The sequence below is a fragment of the Somniosus microcephalus genome, chromosome 15 (genome assembly GCF_052327205.1).
Source record: "Somniosus microcephalus isolate GS21.2 chromosome 15, FLI_Smic_1.0, whole genome shotgun sequence".
Taxonomy (NCBI): domain Eukaryota; kingdom Metazoa; phylum Chordata; class Chondrichthyes; order Squaliformes; family Somniosidae; genus Somniosus; species Somniosus microcephalus.
In genome coordinates, this window is record NC_141001.1 from 32378401 (window position 1) to 32399494 (window position 21094).

The 21094-nt window shown below is 44.3% G+C and overlaps 1 protein-coding gene across 1 annotated transcript in view; it reads right to left on the minus strand.

Moving 5' to 3' along the window:
- The window catches only part of LOC147106614 (plakophilin-3-like), a 65082-nt gene that overhangs the window by 23356 nt on the left and 20632 nt on the right, over positions 1-21094 (minus strand). The window contains exons 4-5 of the mRNA XM_086007624.1: positions 20779-20902; positions 16783-16987 (exon numbers count right to left, since the gene is read on the minus strand). Coding sequence (XP_085863750.1) covers positions 16783-16987; positions 20779-20902 — 329 coding nt within the window. The remainder of the gene's footprint in view (positions 1-16782; positions 16988-20778; positions 20903-21094) is intronic.

The window sequence follows — 21094 nt, forward strand, 5'->3', positions numbered from 1 at the left end:
GTGTGTTCACATGAAATATGTAAATACACTAGAACTTGAAGAAAGAATAAGATAACATTACTTCCTTCTATAACAAGAGTCCTTAAACTTGCTCAATGAGTCTCTCAGGAGGCTTCACGTGTCTTGAGGATTTTCTGATTGATTGTCCTTGAATCTGAGTTGCTGCCTCAGGTGATGGGTTCTCAGCTGTGTGATCAGGTTGTTCAACAGTATCAGTCTTTTGACCTGCTGTGTGATCAGGTTGTTCAACAGTATCAGTCTTTTGACCTGCTGTGGCTGGTCCCATGAGAAGATCCCGATGATTTCTTCGCAGAACAGCACCCTCATCTGTCTGAATGGTGTATGATCTTGGTTGAACTTCACTCAGGACAGTTCCCTTCTGAGTCCATATGTTTGTTTTGCCTTTGAACCTTACTTGGTCACCAGTGTGGAGTTCAGGTAGGTTTTGTGTTCCTCTGTCATAGTAGTACTTTTGCTTTTCTTTCTGTTGTTCTTTGAACTTCCTCACTTTCTCCCCCTCTTTTGTTTTCAGGAGGTTCTCCGCGATGGGTAGGTTTGACCTTAGCAGACGTCCCATAAGGAGTTGGGCTGGTGACATACCACACTCGAGCGGCGTTGTGTGGTATACAAGCATGCTCTGGTAGAAGTCAGTTCCACTGTCTTTTGCCTTGTACATCAGTCTTTTCACTGTCTGGACCGATTTTTCCACTAGTCCATTGGACTGTGGAAAGTGAGGACTTGACGTTGTGTGGACAAAGTCCCACTCTTTGGCAAAGTGTCAGAAACTTGCATTGTAAAACTGGGGTCCGTTGTCTGTGAAGACCTCGCTTGCCACGCCATGTCTGGAGAATATGGCTTTCATACATGTTATCACAGCATCTGCAGTGGTGGTGTACAGTCTACACACCTCTGGATACAGGGAGTAATAGTCTGTGACTACAAGATAGTCCTTCCCTTGACATACAAATAGGTCAGCGCCTACCTTCTGGTAAGGTCTGTCTGGCGCTGGGTGTGGCTTTAGTGGTTCTACTGGATTGCTTGCTCGATATTTCAGGCATATTGTGCAGTTTGACACCTCATTTGTCACATCTTGGTTGATTCGTGGCCAGTACATCACCTCTCGTGCCCTTTTCTTACACTTTTCGATTCCCAGATGTCCTCCATGGATCCTTTTTAGCATCTCTTTTCTCAGACTCTTTGGGATAACTATTTTACTTCCTTTGTAGATGATGTCTTCGACCACTGATAGTTCCGCCCTGCAGTTCCAGTGCTCTGCCATGTCAGGTGAGCAGTCTTGCTTCATGTTGGGCCATCCATCCAAGACGCTTTTCCTCAGTCGTCTCATTGTTTCATCTTTGTTTGTCTCAGTCTTTATGAGCTCCATTTTTGCATCTGCTATGGGCAGTGCACTTGTGATCATGTCCACGTAGGCGTTTACTTTTTCATCCATTTTGGTGTTTGCGGGCTCTCTTGGGTCTACAGTTCTGGACAACGTGTCTGCTGTATACATCAGTTTACCCGGGGTGTACGCAACATTCAGTGTATAGCGTTGCAGCCTGATCATCATTCTTTGTATTCTAAGCGGACACCCATTTAGTGGCTTTTGGAACAATGCAATCAAGGGCTTATGGTCAGTCTCTACACTGATTGCTTGTCCTGACACGAACTGGTGAAATCTTTCACAGGCGTATGTGCTGCTGAGCAGCTCCTTTTCTATTTGAGCATATCGCATCTCCGCGTCTGTCATTGAGCGCGATGCATATGCAATAGGTTGCCAGTAGTCATATTTTTGCAGAAGAACGGCACCGAGCCCACTCTGTGATGCATCTGATGATATCTTGATGGGTCTCGCTGGGTCATAAAACCTCAGAACTGGTTCCTCTGTGAAATAAAGAATAGATTTGCCTTTCTAATCTAGGCTTTATTAACTTTAAAAGCCCAGTAGCACATCTTTCAACACCAGTCTCCAACAATGACTAGAGAGAACTGAATTTAAGATGGCCACCACAAATCACCTGACATCCACTACCAATGAGTTTACAACATATATCTCAAGGTAGAAACAAACAACCAATTACAATACTTCTTACTAATACAGAGAACAACCACCCCATTCACCAATCACAATACTTCTTATTAAACATAGGAAATAATCACCACATTCACCCCTCCTTTTAAAACATGCTCCAACCTAAATAACCTTTACAATTTATAATTAATTTATTTACAACTAAAATACAAATATAATATTTCAACAACTTTAAAACATTACTATCAATTTAAAAGTCCATTTTCAATCGGTCGACCGGATATCTTGTTCGTGTCGACCTTCTTAACCTTGGTGAAATTCCTTGCCCTCCCACACCCGGAGACACCGAAGTATCTTCTGCAGACAGGCTATCCATATCCCGATTAACAACGGTTTCCGGATTGGAAATCCCATCAGGAAGTAAACTAGGACGGTCATGAACATCCATCAAAGGCTGACTAATAGAAGTATAATTATCTGCAATAGGATTAGAAACATTCGTAGTATCTATAACAACATCCACATTATCTGAATCATGACTATTATTAGTATCCTCGGAAGAGGGCTGGCCACCAGAAGGAGCCAAGTCTTTAATTGAAACAGTACTTTCTTTCCCATCTTGGAATCGAATATGAGCATATTGGGAATTTGCCTCCAACAGCTCCACCTCCTCCACTAAAGGATCATATTTTGACAATCTAACATGGCGTCGAAGCAACACAGGTCCCTGCATAGTAAGCCATGAAGGTACCGAATATCCCGTAGTAGATCTCCGCGGGTAATTAAAGAGCCTTTCATGGGGGGGTCACATTAGTAGCCGTTGAAAGCAATGATCTAATGGAATGCAGGGCATCAGGCAGTACCATTTCCCACTGTGTATTCTTAAGATTCCGGGATGTCAAAGCCAACATAACTGCCTTCCAGATCACCCCATTGTATCGTTCGCACTGTCCATTACCCTGGGGGTTATACGGGGTAGTTCTACCAGTAGAAATTCCCCGACTCTGAAGGTATTCCTTCAACTGGGAAGACATAAAAGAACTTCCTTGATCCGAATGGATATACGCCGGCATCCCAAAGATGACAAAAAGTTGAGTCAGACATTTGATAACTGTAGCAGCTGATGCATCTGCGCAAGGAAAAGCAAAAGGAAACCTTGAAAACTCATCCACAACCGTAAATATGTATCGATTTTGAGTCGTTGAAGGAAGAGGCCCCTTAAAATCAACGCTCAAACGTTCAAAAGGAGAAGTAGCCTTTATAAGATGAGCTCGTTGAGGCTTAAAGAAATTCGGTTTACACCGAGCACAGATAGAACATGATGAAGTCATCCGCTTGACGTCTTCAACTGAAAAGGGCAAATTCTTACTGCGTACGAAGTGTATCATCCTCGTAACCCCAGGATGACATAAAGCATTGTGAAGATTAGTAAGCGTATCTCCGTGAATCACAGAACAATAAGCCCTCGACAGTGCATCAGCAGCAACATTATCCTTCCCCGGATGATAAACTATATCAAAATGGTAACATGCCAACTCAATCCTCCACCTCATTATTTTATCATTTTTGATCTTTCCAAAATGTTTAACATCAAACATAAAGGACACAGATTTTTGATCGGTTACCAACGTGAAATGTCGCCCCGATAAATAATGTCTCCATTTACGCAGTGCTTCTACTATTGCATATGCCTCTTTCTCTATTAAAGAATGCCTTTTTCACTATTGTTCAAAGTACGTGAGAAAAAGGCCACAGGTCTTCCATTTTGGTTCAGAGTAGCCCCAGTTGCAAAATCAGAAGCATCCGTCTCAATCACAAAGGGAACCTGCTCATCAATAGAATGCACAACTGCTCCTAGGATATCCTTTTTAAATTTACCAAAACATGTCCTGGCCTCCCATGATAGAGGATATGTCGTAACCCGTATAAGGGGCCGGATCTTCTGCGAAAAGTTTGCAATCCAATTAGAATAGTAAGAAAACAGTCCAACAACTCGTTGCAAAGCCTTAGAATTAGTAGGATAAGGTAAATCGATCAATGGTCGCAGACGTTCTGGATCTGGTTTAATCTTATTTCCCGAGATAATATACCCCAGTAGATTTACCTCAGTAGTTGAAAAGATACACTTCTCTTTATTAAAAGTTAAACCAACTTTTTCCACAGCTTGAAGGAATCTTTCTAAATTAGAATCATGCTCCACCCTTGATTTACCACACACCGTGATATCATCTAAATATGAAAAGGTGTCAGAGAGAGAGTTATCACTTATAAAAGCATCCATTGCCCGTTCAAAACAAGCAACAACATTAGTAACACCAAATGGTATTCGGCAAAACTGATACAGCTTTCCACCAGCCTCAAAGGCTGTATATGGTTGATCCCTCTTAACAATAGGAATCTGATGATAAACACTCTTTAAATCAATAGTGCTAAAAAACTTATACTGAGATACTTTGTTGATAAGCTCATCAATCTTAGGCAAAGGGTACGCATCTAATTGAGTATACCTATTAATAGTTTGAGAGTAGTCTATCACCATTCGTTTCTTATGCCTCTCGTTAGTGGTGACAACTACCTGAGCCCGCCAAGGCGAACAACTAGGTTCAATGATTCCTTCCAATAAAAGACCTTGGACTTCAGAATTAATAAATTCTCTATCCTGACTGCTATACCTTTTTGACTTGGTAGCAATTGGCTTACATTCCGGCATCAAATTGGAAAAAAGTGATATTGGAGAAATGGATAAAGAAGTTAATCCACAAATGGATAAGGGTGGCTTAGTCCCTCCAAACGAAAGACTAAGACTCTCGTGTAATTTAAGCACATCATGACCAATCAAAATATCCGCACAAAGATTAGGCAAAACAGATAGGCGTATATCAGTATACGTATTACCTAGAAGAATCAATTTCACAAGGCAACAACCAGCTACTTGTGAAGTAAGGGTTGCCTGAGCCATACACACCTGATAAGTAACAGGCAAGATTTTCAAACACTTTTCCTTCACAAACTGAAGACTTATAAAACTCTCAGTACTGCCCGTATCTATGAGAGCCTTCACTTCTAACCCATTAACTTGGGCCACAACTATAGCTTTGTTTAGGCCATGAGCAAATGCAGCAGAAATTGATGCAATAAACGCCCTCTCTACAGGTTGAATAGTCGCAGAAGAGGAGGTAATTAAACCTAATGATTTACAAACACGTGCATAATGACCTCTCTTGCCGCATTTACTACATACAGCCTCCCGGGCAGGACACTTCAAACGAGGATGCCGGACGTTCCCACAAAAATAACACTTCTGAATCCTAGAGGCAACAGCCGCCGAAGTAAAAGGTGGAGCTGTTGGAGTAGAAACTATTTCAGAATCTAGTAAACCACTCCCATTAAGTCCACCTAATTCCTTTTCGTCCGGAACTGCCGAAACCACAGTCACAGACCGATTAGAAAGAGCATAAGAATCCGAACTTCTCTGAGCCATATCCAATGTAGAAGCTTGCTCAAAAGCACTCGAGATCCAAAGTCTTATTTTCTAACAACCGCTGACGAATTGATCTAGACAGTAGTCCATTAATAAAAGCATCCCGTACCGATTCTTCCTTATATTCTTCGGCCGTCACGGCTTTATAATTACAGTTAGCACCAAGGTGCCGAAGTGCTTGTAAATAAGTATCCAAAGATTCTCCCACCTGCTGCCTACGGGCAGATAGAAGGTAACGTGCAAATACCTCATTCTTTGGTTTAACAAAAATCCTCTCCAATGTAGAAATAGCCAATTCGTACGTTTTACAGTCCAAAATATACTTATACACATCCGGAGCAATGTAGTTGATCAGCATATTCAGCTTATTCAGAGACTCTTGTTCCAACACACCCAAAAAGTTTGTAAATGTACAATACCAATGTTTCCATTTATCATCCACTCCTGCAGAATTAGGGTCAGCATTGAATCGTTCCGGTTGAAGATATCGCTCCATTCTGATAAAAAGTTAATAAATTGAAATAAAGAATAGATTTGCCTTTCTAATCTAGGCTTTATTAACTTTAAAAACCCAGTAGCACATCTTTCAACACCAGTCTCCAACAATGACTAGAGAGAACTGAATTTAAGATGGCCACCACAAATCACCTGACATCCACTACCAATGAGTTTACAACATATATCTCAAGGTAGAAACAAACAACCAATTACAATACTTCTTACTAATACAGAGAACAACCACCCCATTCACCAATCACAATACTTCCTATTAAACATAGGAAATAATCACCACACTCTGTGAGCAGTTTCTTTAGATCGCTCCATGACTTCTCATGCTCATGATTCCATTCCCATTCTATGTTCTTTTCAGTTCGTCGTCTCAGTGGCGCCATCTTTTCTGAGAGGTTGGATATGAATTTACCCATGTAGTTGATCATTCCATTAAACCTCTGCACGTCCTTTTTGCATTGTGGCTTTGGCATATTCTCAATGGCGGACACCTTTCTGGGATCTGGTCTGATGCCCTCACTGCTAAGGATATCTCCCACGAATGTCAGTTCTGTCACCCCGAGCTGGCATTTCTCTCTATTCAGCTTCAGGTTTGTTTTCCTTGTTGCTTCCAGCACTTTTTTCAGTCTCTCGTCATGCTCAGTTCTCGTGGTTCCCCATACTATGATGTCATCCATTGATGTATCAACTCTCTCCAGGTGCTCATAGATCATATGGATAGTTTTGTGATACACTTCAGGATCTGAGGCAATGCCAAATGGTAACCTTAGGAATCTGTATCTGCCAAATGGACTGTTGAACGTGCACAGACTTGAACTTGCCTCGTCCAGTTTCATCTGCCAAAATCCTGATGATGCATCTAACTTGCTGAAATACTTTGCATTTGCAAACTGTGACATGATTTCCTCACATGTAGGAAGCTTGAAGTGCGCTCTCTTTATTGCTCTGTTTAGATCTCTTGGATCCAGGCAAATTCTGAGCTTTCCATTCTTTTTGTCCACAACGACGAGGGAACTCACCCACTCAGTTGGCTCATCTATCTTCTGAATCACGTTCAGGCTTTCCATCCTGTCCAACTCTGCCTTCAGTTGCTTTTGAAGAGCAAACGGAACTTTTCTGCATGGATGTATGACCGTTGGCATACTTTTATCTACTCTGATTGTGTGTTCTCCTGGAAGGCAGCCTAGACCCTTAAATAGGTCGTTGTACTCTTTCATGAGTTCATCATAGACTGTCTCTCCTTCGCTTTCCACAATGAGGACTCTCTTTACCAGGTTCAGTCTCTCACAGGCTATTAAACCTAGTATGGCTTGCACATCCTTTGGCACCACGATTAATGCTAGCGTGTGCTCTCTGTCCTTGTGTGTCACTTTGACAATGCATCTTCCTTTCATTGGTATATCAGTACCTGAGTATCCTGTCACTTTCACTTTTATTCCATGTATCTTTGGTCTGGGTCTAATTTTCTTAAAATCAGTCTCTGATATCACATTAACTTGTGCTCCAGTATCCAATTTAAATGGAATGTGTATGTCATTCACTTTTAGTGTCAACATCCAGTCTTTTTTCTTTTTTGTTTTCAGACACGACATCCACATAGAACTCCTCTATCTCGCTTTCATCTACTGCATGGACCTTGCTTTGTTGCGCTTGGTTCTTACAGCAACGGGCATAATGGTTGTTTTTGTTGCAACTATTGCATGTTTTACCATATGCTGGACACTTTTTTGGTGGATGCTGTGTACCGCATCGACTACATGACTTTCGATTGCCCCTTTCATTTTTGTTCGCTGGCCACGCCTCTTTTTTCACATTGGCGCTCTTTTTGTTAAACGGTTTGTGTCCGTTCTTTCTCACTGCATCCACGTTGCAGCTACTGTCACTGAACAGCTCCTTTGCCTGCAACTTCACAGTCTCTGTAGCCCTACACAGTGCTATGGCTTTTCCCAGGTCTAGATCTTGCTCTCTTAGCAGTCTTTCCCTTAGACCATTATCTGGAATACCACACACCAGTCTGTCTTTTATCAGCGAGTCTGTCAGTCCCCCAAATTCACACGTTTTGCTTCTGTTTCTCAGTTCAGTCACATACTGATCAATAGTCTCTCCCGTTTTCTGTACACATGTGAAAAATCTGTGCCTCTCAAACGTCACGTTACGTTTAGGTATGCAGTAGGCCTCAAACTGTTCCATTATTTTATCTAGCTTCATTTTGTCTCCATCAGCAGCGAATGTGAAGTTATTATACACCTCCAGCGCTTCATCACCCACGACATGTAAGAACACTGACGCTTTCATTTTATCACTTTTCTCGTCAGCTCCGATTGCCGCTAAATACAACTCCAAACGTTGTTTGAACCTCCTCCAATTTTCAGCCACATTACCTGTCAACTGAAGCTTCGCCGGTGGGTGTAAACCTTCCATTTTTTCACTTCGTTAGCTATTCTTCAAAGGTAAGCAACGATGTTCTCTTTTGGCTTGCTAATATGTGGAGAGCTGATTTAACTTCAGATTTTTCCTCTTCATCTCTTTCAATCACTTCTGACTTCTGACACCATGTATTGATTTCTATGTGGGTTCAATGACGACACATTCATGAAAGAGAATGTCTTTTAATCTAAAGTTTGTTCATCTAGGTTAACAGCATTACAGGAGACACCATGTTAGAGATCCATCTAAAACGAAACTAAAACTAAACTGCTGGTCTCTCACATGCCCTCTGCTGGTCAGGCATAAATAATCAAACAGGCAAATATGCTGGTAAGGCATCATAATCAAACAGGCAAATACCATCACTATTTGCTGATATCATTACAATGACATCTGGTTATTGACCCACTCGCCAGAAGGAATAGTTTTTCCTTATTTACTCTATCAAAAACTCTCATCATCTTGAAAACCTCTATTAGGTCACCTCTTAACCTTCTCTGCTCCAAAGAGAACAGTCCTAACTTTTCCAACCTCTCCTCATAACTGAAGCCCCCCATCTCTAGTAACATCCTGGTAAACCTCCTCTGTACTCTTTCTGAAGCCTTTACATCTTTCCTGAAGTGTGGAGCCCAGAATTGTTTACAATACTTCAGCCAAGGCCTAACCAGTGATTGATAAAGTTCTAGCATGATGTCTTTGCTTTTACATTTGCCTCTATTTATAAACCAAAATAACCCACATGCTTTTTTAATCACCTTATCAACTTGACCTGCCACCTTTAAGGATTTGTGTATATGGACACCAAGGTCTCTCTGCTCATCTACACTTTTCAAAATTATGACATAGTATAGTAGACTATCTTTCCATATTAGTCCTCCCAAAGTGCCTCACTTCACACTTCCCCGCATTGAAGTCCATCTGCCATGTTTCCGCCCATTTAACCACCCTGCCTATGTCAACCTGAAGTCTACAACTATCCTCATCACTATGTATTACGTTGCCAAGTTTTGTATCAGCTGCTTAATTTATGCCAATGAACCCTGCATCCAGTCAGACAGACATTTCAATTGTCTGCTCATCAGTCTGCAAAAATTTCAACTTTGCCTGACACTGTTGGGGGAGGAATTTGGAAATGCCCATTTTTGGGAGAGTGCCCATTCAAATTTAGGACTGATATCCAGAAGTTCTTCATACAAGGAGGATTGGACTTTGGGTAGGATAAAGGAGGCAAACACCCTGGACTTATTTAAGGAACAACTGGATGCTGCAACAGGAGACTGCAGAGTCTTTCTAGATGGATGAACTAAGATGGGCGAAATGGCATTCCTAAAATAAAAACATGATACAGTATGTACTAAATGTGGTTGTATCTAATGGCAGCTAATCAATAGTGGAGCAACCTTTTTGTCATTTTATGGAAAGGTTGTCTTGTTTAGATCGCACAGATCTTTTCTGTGGTGCGTAAGTGGAACATCGGTTGTCCATTGGTCAGTTCAACATATAGCTCAACCCAACAATTGGCCCAGTCAGATTCTTAGTTGACTCCTGAAGCACCACTTTATCCTCAATGGATCATTGTAACTGATTCAATAAACAATTTATAGGAGTAACAGGAAATACAAGATTGGGCATAGACAGAGCATTGATCGTGCACAATTAGGCAGCAGATAGCAAGTTCAAACAATGTTGGAATTCACACTCCAGATGTAAAAACACATCAAAACCACAAGTACAATATGGTGGAGAAACACTGAATGAGATTTCAGGTGGCCTACATATGCTAGAATTAATCTCAAATTGTAGCCCAACACACCACATTTTCTACAACCCACCTTCCTCCCCAAAACGTACTACAGGCACTAACATAGCTAGGCTTGTTAACAGAGGTTTCCTATACAGGTTCCAGCTTAACGCTGCATTAATATTGCAGAACCCCTTTCTGCTGCGCTTCTGTATTATCTGCAATTTCCATTGCTACAGAGACTGCCCTATTCATAATTTGGGGTGGATCCTAACAGCAAGTAATTCCACATCAAGCTACATTTGTAACCTGTTTTACATAGGGACTATCTCCTGGGACAAAACTGCTTCACTGGTCTACAGTAGGCAAGCGTGATGCTTCAGAAACTCAGCCCACAAGCAATCTCTGGGACAGCTTTAGATTGATGTTGCCATAGGAAGTACAGGACATAACTATCTCCTTCAGTGACATGCACTGCCTCAGAAGACATGAGCAGCACCTTGTTTACATTACCATTGCCACTGACTTCGGAGTTACTGCTGATGCGGCACAACAATGCAAGTGCACCATAAAACGGCACAGGGTTTGTTACCAACAATCCTAGCTTGGAGTAAATAGCTAGTCACTCCTGCCTCTGGTTTGAAACCAAAATGCAAAGCAATCTGATTCCAGTCAGCCTACAATCCCTGTTCACTTCTCCCTGAAGTAACCACAAGGAACGTGCAGGACATGTAGCCTTTTAGTACATAAACTGGTTTGTGGCAGAGAACAATGTAAATGCTGAGACACGGTATCCAGGCTATAACAATGGGATGTGGACCACGCAAGATCTTTCTGTATCAACAGACACAATCACCTCCAATTTCAATGTTTGTGGAGCTAACATCCCTCTATCCAAAGAATGAAACACAAAGAAGAAAGTAGAAGACTGCATGCTTCACAAGTTGTGAGTGCCTATCTCGCAAATTCTTGGTATGCTAACAGCCAAATGCATATTGCATTCTATGCAGACTCATCTCTGAGTCCCAGTTGATGACCCAAAGACTAAAATTACATTTAAATCATTGGAGGTAGCCCTGTCACTTCAGTGTCAAGGCACTGTTTTTGTACTTGGATTTCTGCTGGAATCTGAACTTCCACTCTTGAAAGAGTTGCCGAGGGAGGGAGACATTTCAAATGGAAAAATAAGGCAAAATCAAGCCATGATGGAGCAGGTCAACACTGGAACATATGGAGTATCCCACTGTATTCACAGTAGTTTCTGTAGGAAGACTGAATCTCTTGTGAACATCTTCATTCTCTGCAATGTATGGACTAGCATGACCCAAGTTTAACAATTAAAGCTGAATGTTGGTAAACCACTTACTAGAGAATACGTGGGATGCTGAAAGACCGGTGTTTATGTGATAAACTACTCGATTAGCAGTCTTTACAGATGAAAATATATTGAAGTATAATGACAGCAGGATATCAAATAGCACATTGATTAAATAATGGAACTGGCATCCGTTCGCAAGGAATTCATTTGCACTCAGTGTTTGGCTGAAAACAGATTAACAAAAAAAAGGGGAGCAGAATCTGAAAACTCCCTCACTTGAGCCCAATACCATGTCATTCTTGTTGCTTTCATAATGCACACCCTCACACCCCTCATCTCATTTATGCAATTAAAGCGATTGTCTACTGGCTCCTATGATATCTCAGTGGGCAAGAACCATATAGGGTGGGACCAAGCCCAACAGACCGAGAATGACCCAACCTTGATCCCTGGTCTGTGCAGAGTTAGCTTCTATCAGCCGTGTAGGTGGCCTTGAAACCCCTTGAGGTAAAAAGGGGAAGGGGGGGGGTAAAAGATCCAACCGCTATCCAGTGACCCCCGCACTACTGCAAAGCATGCAAATGTAGACATTCCCTCTTTAAAAACAGAGAAGAGAAGTGATTACAAAGCAGTTATCTAATCTCAGAGTTTCAGTGACATAAACCAGAAGAGGGAAACTTCGGCAGTTTAAAAAAAATCAATCTGGAGATTAGATTGTGTTCTTAAAATCTCTGAGCCTCAACGTTGAATGAGCAGCCTTGTTCTGCTTATCGATCAGCAGAGTTTCTCATTTTAGCATTCGAAACAGTAAAACCAGGACATAAGCATTTAAAAATACATATATAGTTTGCACACTGAGACTGAGTCTGTGCAGGTCTCACAATGAGGACGAAACAACCAGCACAATCAGGCACTTCTCTCTTTGAGGTGCAGCCTAAGATTATTGTGTTGACTCACCTGGGCTCCAATAGAACAGAGTTTTAAAGCAACTTCTCTTACTCCTGTTCAGTGCCCCACCCAGTAATTAAGGGTCAGAATGCAGCTTCCACTACTGTGTGTGTATCATCTACTGCCTTGCCCTCACTGAGTAATTTTACTGGGACACTCCCAGAACAATTCAAGTTTTTTTTCCAAACCGACACAAAGCACCAAAGAGCACAAGATAACTGTTAAGACTTTCAAGGGGACATAAACAATTCCTGGTTACATTCAGTGCTTTGGAATCTCACTCCTGTAGTTGGCTTCTCCTGTCTGCTCCAGACAATGCTTATTACCAGTGCCCACTCTGGTCTAGACATTGCCTCGGGTCTATACCACAAACTATAAGGCACCTTCAAGGCATGGCTTGGACACAAGGATTACTTATACTGGGGTTGAGCTGACCAGTGTGAACTTTACTCAGTTCATCCCAGTCTCACTCAGTCATTCAACTGAAACACAGATCCAGACCACTGTAAGGAGGCACAGAGGTAGTTCAGGTATTTGTGTTCAGCATATGTATGTTTGTATTTTCAGAAAAACAGCAAAAACTGCTAATTTTAAAAACAAGTCTTAAGCACTCAAAATATGACGATAAATTCCCTTTGCCTTGGTTATAAATATGGGAACAGGGGGAGGACATGAGCTGTGACTGGATCAGTATTAGGATATGTTTATATCACACCAACATTGTATTTTTATATTTTTCTTTAAGTCTCCTCCTTTCCTGATGCCGTTCACTCTTCGCGGAGTAAAGTTTTATGGGTGTGGACACCCTCACTCAAATGGCCCCTCTTGACACACGAGTCCAGATATCGAGCAGCAGCAGGCTATTCAACAACTAATGGCACCACAGCCTAGAGCAATCCAGTTTTTGCCTGGCATTCATGCACCTGCACTTTGCAACGGGGGTGGAGGTGGGGGTGTGGGGTAAGAGTAGGTTTTGGTTAGCAATTACCAGTGACAATCTTGACCGATTCCTTCTACTCCCCACTCCTCCTCTCTTCAGTCCCCCAGCGACACAATGGCCAATTGTAGGAGACAAAATTCTGTCCCTGGTTGAAACCAGCACAGACCAGACTCAAGTTTGGCACCTGTATGGCTCAGAACCACAAGTACTTTATTTTTTTAAATTAGAGTACAGGAAACTCTCGTTTAAACGGCACCTAAATATCTGGATTTCTCAAGTAACTGGCAAAATTCATACTCTGAAAACAACACCTCAATAACCGGAAATATTGCCGAGTCCGAGTCTCCCGCGGTGGCCGAGTTAGTCAGTGGGGGCTAGTGGAGGCCGTCAAACGGCCTGCAGAATGCGCAGCATCCCTCCCCTTTAACGGAAAGGGCGGGGTGATGAAACGCATCAGCGCTATGTGGAGTGGCCGCGTAGTGCTCTGGCACTACTGCGCTTTGCGCTCCAGACACCACCCCGAGAGGAAATGGACCGCCCGAGATAGCGCTCCGCTTCCTCGCCGGGGCATAAGCCCAACTTAGCGGCCGGGACAGTACTCCCGCGCCGGGCGCTAACTGGCTAGCGCTAATTCGATTACTGCTCCTAAATGGGGCATAACCCTCAACTGGCAGTACTGTACTTAATCAAGCATCTTCCACCATCCATTTAACACAACATTCTGTAGGTGAGTGCCCAATTATACTGCACATTTCTTGATTTTTTAATTTTTGTTTGTTAAAAATAGCCTTGGTAGATATACTTCTCCGTTATCCGGAATTTTTAATCAACCGGCACCATCCTGGTCCCCTCGGTACCGGATAAGAAAGAGTTTCCTGTGCATTGAAGAAGCTCACATTTCATAAACAAGGTGCATCTGACAACTCTGTGGTGAATCAGCAGCCAATTTCCTGACTGTTCCAGGGATTAAACCTGCCTTAACATCCCTACTCAAGCTAAAGATTCCTTAAGGTTACATTTTTAGGACTTTTAATACTTCTCTTCAAAGTTAACTTGGATTTTTTTGTTTTCTCCCAAGTTGCAGCAATGTAGTTACTCTGGTATTTTAGAAACCAAACGCTCCAACGTGACGCCAAACCACCCCCCCCTCTCGATCTGTTATCTGACTAACACACTGCATGACCTTCAGAAAACACTGCTGTGTTGTGACTGCAATGTTTTACAGCAGGAATCTTAGCTGAGGTAATCTTTCCATTTCAATCCAGCCACCTTGCACCCTGGTCTGTTTTCTTTAAACCTGCCCCCTCCCCCACAAGAAAACCCACAACAGGCCTACTGGACATTCCATGAGGGTGCCACATTTACATTGGTGCGCCTCAATGCAGATAAAGCAGTTCTAACCCACGAGACTACCAAGCACGCTAAAACACTGAGGTGTGAGAACCCTTCCAGAAAGCAATCCCAACAGTTTGTTCACACCCTATCCAGTACAACTCCAGCTTGAGGCACAGTTGCTGCTGAACCCAGGATATTTGCCAGACACATGGAGAATAGTGTCATTTTACCTTTGCAGCAAAGTGATCCCTTACTTCTAACAGTAAGATGATACTAAATATTGCAGTTACTTATCACTGCAATTAACAATCAAGGTGATTCAAGTCACATTACACAAAGACAATGCGAGAGAGGCTGGTGGAGGTGTTGTTACAAGCTGGTTGGAAGAGGAGATAGTGGGGGTGCAGCTACATACTGGAGAGGAGAGGGTTTGGCGGGGGTGTAACAGGCTGGAGAGGAAGGGAGATTGTGGGGCTGTAGTCACACACTAGAGAGGAGAGGGGTTGGCAGGGGTGTAACAGGCTGGAGAGGAAGGGAGATTGTGGGGCTGTAGTCACACACTAGAGAGGAGAGGGTTTGGCGGGGTGTAACAGGCTGGAGAGGAAGGGAGATTGTGGGGCTGTAGTCACACACTAGAGAGGAGAGGGGTTGGCGGGGTGTAACAGGCTGGAAAGGAAGGGAGATTGTGGGGCTGTAGTCACACACTAGAGAGGAGAGGGTTTGGCGGGGTGTAACAGGCTGGAGAGGAAGGGAGATTGCGGGGCTGTAGTCACACACTAGAGAGGAGAGGGTTTGGCGGGGTGTAACAGGCTGGAAAGGAAGGGAGATTGTGGGGCTGTAGTCACACACTAGAGAGGAGAGGGTTTGGCGGGGTGTAACAGGCTGGAGAGGAAGGGAGATTGCGGGGCTGTAGTCACACACTAGAGAGGAGAGGGGTTGGCAGGGGTGTAGTCAGACTGGAGAGGCCACTAATTGGTGGTTGTAGTTAAAGGCTAGAGAGGAGGGGGATTGGTGGGGTTTAGTTATAAGCTAGAGAGAGAGGATTGGTAGGGGTATAGTTACAGACTTGCAGGGGTGTACTTACAGATTAGAGAAGTGGATGGTAGGTGGAGTGTGGTTACGGGCTACAGGTGCGGCATTGCTGTATAAATACAAGTTGTTGTTGTATCATTACCAACGTTCTCTCTAAGCTGTGCGGCTGCAGCCCAGGACCGGCTTTTCCAATGTTAAATTCCGCGCATGTGCAAAACTGCGAATGGGCCACGCAGCCCATTAAAGGGGACACGCACCCAAAAAAAAACATTAGTGGGAACACTGATCGTTACAATCTGGAGAGGAAGGGGTTGGTGAAGATGCAATTACAGATTACAGAGGAGGGAAGATTGGTGGAAGTGTAGTAACAGAATGGGGGGTGGGGTTGGTGATGGTGTGGTTGCACATTAGAGAGAAGTGGGTGGTGGGGAGGGTGTACTTCACACGTTGGAGAGGGGGGACTGTGGAGTAAAGAAAATATGCAACTATCCATATAGACCTAGGTTCTAAACAATTAGACAGAAGGGGTTATCTTTCTAGTTCCTGTGTTTCCAAATGGTTTTTCTGAAGCCACATAAAACATGGTATGTCAACTCCACAAATGGCAATAGAATAGGTTGGTCAACAGGCATGCAAATTGGCAAAGCCGGACCATGAGATAGCACGCAAATTTAATTAATTGTTAACTTGTGTGAATGGGAGTGTGATAGAGGTTGCTGGCACCACGAACACTGATTATACATGAAAACACAACATGTGAAATGTCCTAGGGTTTCTAACCCTTTTCAGTCCTTGAACTGGTTCAGCAATTCTATCTGATGTTTGGGCAGGAACCAAGAGTAATTATCAAAAATCTCTTTTGGATTATTCCAGTCTGGCCCATACAGATCGTCAACAAGTTTAGTTGCATGAGGTACATTTACATCGGTCATTACTCCAATGCAGTTGGCTGATTACCATTTATTTGGTCTGTGACGGGCTTGGGACCCAGTAACTATGTAAAGGGTTGAATTAAACATACCAGTGATGTTGTTCTTCAGTTCTTCATCGTTGTCTTTGATTGCCTGCATCATCTTGGGGATTCCATTCTGCTTGACCAGCTCCTGTTTGTTTACTGTGTTGTTGTAGATCAGGTTGCGCATTGCTGCTGTGGCACTCCGCTGTACTTCCACTGAAGCGTGGTTGAAGAGGTGCAAGAGCTCAGTGATGGCCTTCAAGTTATAGGCCTGATGGGAGGGAAACATCCAATTCAGCAACTGCAATACCGAGCTCAGTAATCAGAACGCTAACCCAACTCTGTAAAATACAGGACCATAATTTAAACACTAGAAATATGTAATCTAGTTCACCACTGTCCCGTTTCAATCATCTCAGCTGTTTCCAGTGGGATTCCGCAGGGCTCAGTACTAGGTCTCTAGCTTTTTGTGGTATATATATCAACTAGCTGGAGTGCCCGGCGGTACCGAGGCTTTTTTGAGGGCATGTTGTTGTTGGAAGAGAGAGAGAGAGCGACTGGGGGGAAGAGAGAGAGCGACTGGGGGGAAGGGGGAGGGGGGGGAGGGAGGGGGAGGGGGGAAGGGGGGAGGGGAAGGCGGGGGGAGGGGGAGGGGGGTGGATGGGGAGGGGGGTGGGGGGAGGGGGAGGGGGTGTGTGGGGGGGGAAGGGTGTGGGGGGGAAGGGGGGGGAAGGGGGGGGGAAGGAGGGGGAGGGGGGAAGGGAGAAAGGGAGGGGGGGAGAAAGGGAGGGGGGGAGCCAGCAGACCCTCTCCCCTCTGCCGGCGATGGCTCCGCAGAGCTCCGTGCCGCCCCACGCACTGACATGGCCCAGCCGAGCGCAGCGACCCGGTCAGCCCGAGCCCCGCCCTCCCGAGCCCCGCCCTCCCGAGCCCCGGCTTCAAGACCGCCGATTGCGGCTGGGCCTGCGTTGGAGCCAAGCCCCGGGAACGGGCGTGAGCTGGCTTGAGGCTGTGAGAGAGGGCCGGGCCCGGTTGCCGGGGTAACCCTTCCCCCCCCTTCCCGCTCTCCCGAGCACCGGCCTCCCGAGCCCCACCCTCCCGAGCCCCGCCCTCCCGAGCACCGGTCCCCCGCCCGAGCCGCGGGGGGGAAGGAGAGAGAGATCCGGTCGATGTGTTGCGGGCCGACCCCTGATGAGCGCCCGATCAGCTGAGCTCGAGCCCCGCGGTGACCGCAACTCACCTCCCACTAGGCTCCCTCCCGCCCCGCCAGCCTTTACCAAAATGGCGGCGATGGCTACGCTCGGCCCAGTCCCGCGCCGCCAGCCTTTACAAAGATGGCGGCAATCGCGGGGCAGGCCCAGGCTTCCAGGGCTGCAAAAACGGTGAAAGGTAGGAAAATTATAGAGGTTAAAGAAAAGATTTACAAATTAATTAACTTTTTTAAAAAACAATTTGTGTTTTAAAAGCAACTTTTTTTTTTGCTGGAAATCTAGATTTGAAAAGAAACACGCAGAAAGAGGGAAAAAAAATAAACTTACAAATCAAGATGTCTGACACCTCAGTTCAGAATGATAAGGCCCGCCCACACACGCATCGATTGGTCAACCGTCAGGTCACTGAACTGTAGGATTGGTCAATCGTCACGTCACTCAACTCTAGGATGGCCCGCCCGCATACGCAATGAACCCGCCCCCACTCGATGCTAATGAGCGGATAATGAGCGGAATTTTGAACGTTTTTTGGATACCGTCAGCACAATTTTTGTCCGACCAAAAAGTAAATACACCTATGAGAGTCCCCTAATGATAAGCTTTCTTTTGATATAACATATGTGTAGGTATACTCTATAACTTTTGATTGTATAGCCGGACAGACAGACAGAAAGACAGACAGACAGACAGACAGAGACATAGGGCTGGATTTTGCTACGGGGGCGGGTTGGAGGTGAGAAACCCACATTCGGGCTTGTTGTCCTGCCTCCATGGAGATGTGGCCAACCCACTGGATTTTCCTCTGATTGACCTTGTTGAGCCCGCCCTGTGGGCTCAGCAGGCCAATTAAGGGCCACCCGGCAACAGGTGACGTCAGAGATTGACATTTCATCTGTCAAAAGCTTTTGGCAGATGAAATATCAGTGTTTAACAGCTGTTTGAAGCTGTCAAGCACTGAAAAACTGCTAATTCAGCCTCAGTCCTTTCTCAGGATAACTTTAAAATCATTTTGCTGCAGAAACCAAGAAGCTGATTTTTTTTTAAAAATCGGAGCTTCTGTGGTTCTTGCAGCCGACTCCCGACACCGGAATGCAGGACTCCTGTAAAGGTAAGTAAAAGTTAAACTTATTTAAACACTTTAAACACTTGCAAAACACTTACCTTTGCACTCCTGCACCCCTCACTCACCTGAACACTGGGCATCTCGACCCCTCCAAGACCTCAGACCCACGTCCCGCCTCGAAAACTTTTCGTGGTTTGAAGCTGTCGGGAAGCCCACAAACCAGCAATAAAAATCGCGAATAGGCAAAAAACTACCTGTTAACTACCTGTTAACAGGCAGTTTAATTGCCTTTAATCCCTTCCCGCCTCTGGGAGTCGGGTTCCAGCACTTGTCGGCAACCCGACTCCTATGAAATTGACGTGGAGGCGGGTTGGAGGTGGGATGGGGTCGGGACCCCCGGATCTCCGATTTTTATCACCCGCACGCCTCCAACCCGACTCCAGGGGCTTAGGAAAATCCAGCCCATACTGTTTTATATATATAGATGAGTTAGACTTTAATGTAGGGGTCATGATTAAGAAGTTTGCAGATGATTCAAAAACTGGCTATGTGGTTGATAGTAAGGAAGAAAGCTGTAGACTGCAGGAAGATATCAATGGACTGGTCAGGTGGGCATAAAAGTGGCAAATAGAATTCAATCCAGAGAAGTATGAGGTAATACATTTGGGGAGGGCTAATGAGGCAAAGGAATACACATTATATGGTAGGATACTGAGAAGTGTAGAGGAACAGAGGGACCTTGGAGAGCATGTCCACAGATCCCTGAAGGTAGCAGGACAGGTAGATAAGGTGGTTAAGAAGGCAAATGGGACCATTTCTTTATTAGTCGAGGCATAGAATATAAGAGCAGGGAGGTTATGCTAGAACTGTATAAAACACTAGTTAGGCCACAGCTAGAGTACTGCGTACAGGTCTGGTAACCACATTATAGGAAAGATGTGAATGCACTAGAGGGGGTACAGAGGAGATTTACGAGGATGTTGCCAGGACTAAAGAATTTTAGCTACGAGGAAAGATTGGATAGGCTGGATTGTTTTCTTTGGTAGAGGAGCCTGAGGGGAGATTTAATTGAGGGCTATAAAATTATGAGGGGCCTAGATAGAGTGGATATTTCCCCTAGCAGAGTCAAAATCCAGGGGGCATAGATTTAAAGTAATTGGTAGGATTAGATGGGTTTGAGGAGAAATTTTTTCACCTAGAGGGTGGTAGGGGTCTGGAACTCACTGCCTAAAAGGGTGGTAGAGGCAGAACCCCTCATCGCATTTAAAAAGTACTTAGATATGTACTTGAAGTGCCATAACCTGCAAGGCTATGGACCAAGAGCTGGAAAGTGGGATGAGGCTGGATAGCGCTTTTTCGGCCAGCACAGACACAATGGGCCGAATGGCCTCCTTCTGTGCTGTAAATTTCTATGATTCTATGATTTAACAATCTACATCGGCCTTGTCTTACTTTCTCAATCCACCTTCGAGAGGATTGGAGAGGTATGTGCGAAAGACACAAATATGCAGTACAAATCACAAGGGTTACAGTATTTTATCATTAAATATTGAGTAGTACGGGCACACCCCTAATCACATGCCTTGCGGGAGTAACGTACTGCTATACGCAAGAGAATATTTACGGCAAGACCTGAATTTATAACACAAAGGTATAGCGTAACTGATTTACGAGGATACTCTTATGAAGACACTGATCGGTCATAGAGATTTAAGTTAAGGAAATTCCTTGAAGTATTTCCGCCATTCTGCCTCCCCCACCCACCCCTCCATATTCAGCTATTCTTACCTGCTTTTTAGCATCTGCGTCATGGTAGCATTTATGCTGGATGTATCCAGCTCCAACCACTTGATTATTGATGTCGGTGCTGCCCAGAAGTTGCACGGCCGTAGGCAGGTCCAACCCTTCAGTCCTAGAGAGAGTAGTGTCAAGAGTTCAGGCCCAGTAGCATATCCGCAGAAACATATTATCCTCAAACGGGAATTACAGGAAACTTTCATTTAAACGGAGGTTAAATCTCCGGAATGCTCTAGCCACCGGCAAAATTCAAGAGTCAGTTCAGATAACTTTTTTTACTTTTCGTTGCTTTTTTTCTCCATTCCTA